Raw genomic sequence first — 6,000 nt, 5'->3', positions numbered from 1 at the left:
GGCTGAGCAGGGCCCTGGCCACAGCCCACATCTGGCCCTGTCCCAAGATCCCTTGCTGCTGGCAAGGGCTGGCTCTCTGCAAAGTATCTCCCCTCACCTTTAACTCCTTCCCTCCCTGGCCCACTCATGCCCTCCTTCCCCTCCAAGTGCCCACGTTTTCTCCTCAGCCCTCACCTCCAGCTCACTCTCTAGCTTGCTGAGAGCTGGGGACCACGGGAAGAGGCCCACGGAGGCCCACTGGCATCAGGGCTTGGGTGCTCTCCCCAGGAAAAACATTGGGCTCCTGACCAGAGCAGCCAGCTACCTCTTCAGCTGCTCAGGACGCGGCTCCAGCAGTTTCCGGGCCCTGCAACATCCTGTCTGCAGACCTGAGTGTGGGCCCATCTTACAAACAATCCCAGCCCAACTGTGCCCTCACCTTCTCAGTGTCTCTTGGCAGTGACATGCTTGAAAGAGACGTCTCCACGCCAGTCTTTTTTCCCCACTTTCGAACCCACTCTAAGCCGGCCCTACCTCTCCCCCTGCTACTCTGTCCGAACGGCTTACCCGAGTCATCTATGGCCGCCACGACAAAACTAACGGGACTGGGGGGCTCGCCACAGTCACATTCACCCGGAGGGGCCGCAGCGCCCTCCTGACATTCTCCCCCTCCACGCTGTGGTGGCTCCTCCCCCAAAGAGGTCTGTGACCTAATCTGTAACCTGTGAATGTGTCACCTTATGTAGCAAAAGGGCCTTTGTGGATGTGATTCAGTTGAGGACTCGGAGACGGGAGATAATCTTGGATTAGCCAGGTGTGTCCAAGGTCCCTCCTTCGGAGAGGCAGGCAAGGACAGAAGGCAGGAGGTGATGTCCCAAGGGCAGCAAATGTGGTGCGATGTGGGGCCATGAGCCCAAGAGTGTGGCAGCCTCTAGAAACAGATTCTTGTCTAGAGCCTTCAGAAAGGACACAGCCCCAAACAGCAGGGGAGTAAATGCGAGTTGTCTTAAGCTGCTAAGTTTGTGGTAATTTTTTACAGCAGCCATAGGAAGCTAATGTGCTTCCTTGATGCGGGTCACAAGACCCTGTGTGATCTGGCCCCTGTTAAACCCCTCTGACTCATCTCCTCCTTACTGCCCTGTCCCCCATCTGCCTATGAGCCTTTGTTTGCATTTGCTGTTCCTGCTTCCTGGAATGCCCTTCCCCTGACAGATCCACCTGGCTTGTTTTGGCCAAATGGTATCTCATCAGATGCTTTTCTAACCACCTTCTAAAAACTGGAACTCTGATGCTCCGTGCACCCTGCATTCCTGTATCACTATATGTATACGGCACACACACCGTATTATAGATTTCTCTATTTTCTTCCACAAAAATTTAAGCCCCATTTATATGTGCTGCTTACCCTCGGTGCTAGAATAAGTGTTGTGGTGTGGCAAGCGCCCTACTGATATCTGTTGGATGGAGGGATGAATGAATGAGTTTTACAGATGGGGAGCCTGATACCAGAGAAGGGGAATAAGTCGAACACGGCGTCTTCCACATCCACTGTTCCAAACTGGGCAGCTGTAGGCACCTTTCAAAGGTTTCCCGCAGGCCTGGGTCTCTATCCGGGTTCTGCTGGATTCTGTTCACCTGACCCCAGGCTGGTGTCTTATCCTCTTGGCTTCTGCTCCCTGGTCTGTTAATGAATAAATGAGTGAATGAATGAATGAATGAATGAATGAAGGTCATTGGTTGGAAAAGCCCTGCGGGCTAGAGGACCAGGCCTGGAGCAGCAAGAGGCTACTGGGGGGCAGGAGGGGCTGGCGGGGCCAGGCTGCAGGCACTGGGGGCTCAGAGCCTGGCTCCAGGTAAGAGTGAAGAAGCTGTGCAGCAGGTGTAGGTGGGCAGAGGCCTGAATCAATCCTCACCCTCTATAGGACCCTCAGGGCTGTCAGAGAATGGATTGCAGGAGCAGAGAGGACACTGCTGTGGTCCAGTCAGAGGTGGTGGGGCTGGCTGACGGGGCAGGAGAGGACACTGGACATGGGATGCGGGTAGAAGCGACAGGACTCTCTGACACGTAAAATGCAGGATGAGGAGCTGGTGGGATGAAGGGAGAGGACCAAGGGGTTTGGGAAGAGCTCCCGAATGGGGGCGGGCGGTGACGCCCCTTGCACGATCCTTGCTCATGCACAAGAGGGAAGTGCCTGGGCTCCAGGGATGGAGCAGTCTGGGGCCCCAGAGCTCCAGCTAGGACCCTGGGATCCAGTCTCTGTCTCCTTCCTCTCTCCTCCTGAGTTGGCATCACTCAGGCCGCTCCACACGATGCCCGTGGCCAGCAGCAACCCCAGGCTGGCAACCCCTCAGGACATCAAACCCAACAGAAAGAGGTTTTTTTTTTCTATTTTTATTTGTGGAACTCAAGTCCTAGGTGGGCCTCCTATTGGCCAAGCTTGGACCACATGCCCAAACCTGAACTGCTGTAACTGGGGGCTGGCTGGCAAACCCATGTGCTTGTCTTTGGGCCATGTGGATGGAGAGTGGGGGAGGGGGTTCTCCCAAGGGAGATGGGATCCTGGGGAGGGGATAGATGGGGGACAGGCAGACAGGAGCCATCACTAGTGCCCTTGCCCAGGCTCACGTCTTAAGGATTTTCCAAGGCAAGGACCTGGCACAGAGCTGGTTTGGGAGACAATGGCTGGTGCGGTGCCTGGACCATTACTTTTGGGTAGTCCTGTCCCCCTGCCTTCCTGGTCCCGATCTGGGCAGGCCTCTCCCTATACTCTGGCACAGGATGGCAGGCCTGGGCCCTGACTCTCCAGCCGGGGTGAGCTGCTATCCACTGGACACCTGCCCCTTCCTGCCTGTATCAGGTGTTGAAAATTCCATGATGTTTGTTCTTCCACAGCCCCAGATGCCGCCTGGCAATGTCAGTGCCAAGGCTGGGGTGCCTACCTGCTCTGCTGACAGCAGATTCCCTGCCTGTGGTCCCTCCCCAGACCTCAGCTGCCCCTTCGCCTGCCTGTCCAGTTGAGTCAGGAAGGCTGTGCTGAACTTGGTGGGGGGTCTTGAGATTGGAATTCAGCCCCTGGCCCCCACCCCCCCTTTCCTTGGGTCCTGGCAAGGTGGGGGTGTCCCATATCTGCTCAGCTGAGCAGCTCTGGGGGATAGGCGAGGTCGTCCCTGGCTCTTGCTGTTATCCATCCTGTTGGAGTCAGTCCCTGGTTTCACATTTGTCCCCAACACCTCTCTGCCCTCCCCCCATGGGGCAGGAGGGCTACTGAGGTTCCAGCCACACCCTTCAGTGTGAAGAGTAAGACCCTTTCCTCTCATCTCCTGCCTTAATCAGGTCACTTTATTCCTGTCCTGTGCACCCGTGAATGCCAGGCCTGAGTCCTACGCCCGGTCCCAGATGGCTGGGAAGCGATGGAAACGTGAATTCCCACAGGACGGTGAGGGCAGGCCCTGGGCACACACGGCCTCCCGCCCCCACAAACCGAGCCTTTGCCCCTCAGCTCCGTGGGCTTTCACCAATGCCACAGACCACGGATCCATTTAAAAATCATTTTATTATTAACATCATCTTCCCATTTAGCCAAGTGTCTGTCATGTATAAGGAATGTCGGTAAATATTCCATTTGAAGCTTCTTTGTACATATTTCCATCGATAAATAAACTCTGAATTCACATAAAAAAGTTAAACTTAAATAGCTCCTTTTCCCTTCTCTGGTAACAGCATATATTGGTGCAATATAAATATTTTCGGACTCAGGCTTTGTTCTAAGTGAGGAGAGGAATTCATCACATGGTACAGTTACTGACAACAAAATCGAGAAACTGTCAGCTGGCGTCCCGGCTTGGACCAGGACCGAGGTGGGAACCAGGAAATTCACATTTGGTTTCCCGGCCGAGGTTGGGGGAGGCGTGGTGACGGGGGGGGGGGGGGGGGGCGGTTTTCTTTACAGCTCTGATAAAAATAATCTGCTCTGCCACTGAACTTCAACTTTGGATATATTCTTCTACATTTGCTCATTAATTCCATTATCGTTTTGCTTAAAACTCGGATGTCAGCTAACAGAATATGGCACATAATTCATTTTGAACTCTGTCGGTGGGCTCGGGGACTATCACTGGGCTGGCCAAAATAACAACAGAAATGCACGTGGAGAGAGCGACAATCTGGGGCGTGTTTGGTTAGTTCGCTGTGGTCAGTCGCACGTCCAGCCACGGCCTCGGGGCTCCTGGGCCTGAGGGGCAGTGAGGCTGGCAGGGGCCCGCTCAGAGCACCCGGGGGATGATGGTGAAGGGCACGGCGGGGCTGCTGGCCTCCAGCTCCAGGGCCGTCAGGAAGCACTCGGTGGCCGCCGCGTCGTTGCCCTGAGCTTGAAGGACCTCGCCCAGCCCGTTCCAGACCTCGTGGGCCGTCGAGTTCACCTGCACCGCGTCGCGGAGGATCTTCTCTGCCAGACTGTAGCGGCCCAGCTGATGAAGGATCAGGGCCTGCAGGCATCAGACAGACAGACAGACAGAGGGTCAGAAAGTCTCCGTGGCTCAAGGCTCTTACCCGACCTGGAGCTCCTGCCAAGTTTCTGGGAGGCTGGCATGAATCTCCACTGTGCTGGGCACACGGTTAAGTTCGACTATATGAAGTTGCCTACGTTCAGCTGTTTTGTTGAAAGATAAAAATGGCAGTTTCACAGGGGTTCATCTTACTGCTTAACCCCCAGGAGTGAACCGATCTCAAAGGCTGGTCTGGTCTGGCCCAGTGGGCCATCCTGGGTGGACCGGCTGATGTGTAACGGTTTTTCTAACCTGAAGAAATGTCATTTGTGGCATTACTATGGTGGCGACTAGAACAGATGTTTTTTTCTTTCATCGCTCGCAGTCGCCCTACCATAAATAAGCCCCCTGCCTTCATTGTCCCCTGATCACAGGCACAGTTGTCATTTACAGTTTTAATCAGGATGTAGGGGTTGCTCCCCAAATATTTTACCATGACCATGTTTCTAAGTCACGCATCTCAACCACTGATGTTTTTGTATTCTTTCATCAGATGATATTCTCTTTGCTCAATCTCTCCCTCACGGGGCACACACTGGCGCTGTGCCCACTTTCTCTGCTATTTTTTTTCACTTTATTTTTTTAGAGGGGTGGAGAGAGGGTGTGAGCGAGAATCATAAGCAGGCTCCATGCCCGGCGCAGAGCCCAACACAGGGCTCGATCCCACCCTCTGGAATCAAGACCTGCGCGGAAGCCAAGAGTCAGACACTCAATAGACTGAGTCCTGCTAACCTGTGGGTAAACGGACTCCTACTGAGAATGTCCACGTGTTCTGGGGGTGCTGATGGGCTGGGGGCAGAGGCCTCTGCCAACTCCCCGCAGTAGCCCTGGATGGGGCTCCGCCTGACCAGCTTGACGACAGCTCAAAGACTTCCTTTATGGCAAATTTCTGCAAAATGACCTTGAGTGGGTCAGAGGATGTGACGCTTTTTAAATTCTCCAAATGCTCTGCAAATTATATCCCTAAAGGCTGTGTCACTCGCTCTTTTTTTAATAATTAAAAAAAATTTTTTAATGTTTCTTTTTGAGAGAGAGAGAGCACAACTCAGTGAAGGACACACACACGCACATGCATGCACACACACACACACACACACACACACACACAGAATCCTAAGCAGCTCCAGGCTCCATGCTGTCAGCACAGAGCCCAACACAGGGCTTGAACTCACGAACCATGAGATCATGACCTGAGCAGAAGTTGGATGCTTAACCAACTGAGCCACCCAGGTGCCCCAGGCTGTGTCACTTTCTGAGCCACCAGCAGAATTCCAGTGCTTGACCCCCGTCCTACACTATCACGTTTGCTTATTTCGTAAGTGCAGAATGTCCTTCCTTAGTGAAAACTGCATTTCTTTTTTCAGAAAAAATTTATTTACTTATTTATTTAGTTTATTTATATTTGAGACAGAGAGAAACAGAGCATGAGCAGGGGAGGGTCAGAGAGAGAGGGAGACACAGAATCCGAAGCAGGCT

At 53.5% G+C, this 6,000-nt stretch overlaps 1 protein-coding gene across 4 annotated transcripts in view; it reads right to left on the bottom strand.

Moving 5' to 3' along the window:
- Positions 1–3,514: 3,514 nt before the first annotated feature.
- The window catches only part of TTC7B (tetratricopeptide repeat domain 7B), a 223,343-nt gene continuing 220,857 nt past the window's right edge, over positions 3,515–6,000 (bottom strand). For all 4 annotated transcript variants that reach the window (XM_029950403.1, XM_029950404.1, XM_029950406.1 and 1 more), the window contains one exon: positions 3,515–4,464. In XM_029950403.1, the coding sequence (XP_029806263.1) occupies positions 4,243–4,464 (222 nt within the window). In that variant the 3' untranslated portion in view covers positions 3,515–4,242. The remainder of the gene's footprint in view (positions 4,465–6,000) is intronic.

Source organism: Suricata suricatta, chromosome 9 (genome assembly GCF_006229205.1).
Source record: "Suricata suricatta isolate VVHF042 chromosome 9, meerkat_22Aug2017_6uvM2_HiC, whole genome shotgun sequence".
In the NCBI taxonomy this organism is placed as follows: domain Eukaryota; kingdom Metazoa; phylum Chordata; class Mammalia; order Carnivora; family Herpestidae; genus Suricata; species Suricata suricatta.
The sequence above is the reverse complement of the archived record's forward strand: the minus strand, read 5'-3'. Positions and strand labels throughout refer to the sequence as shown.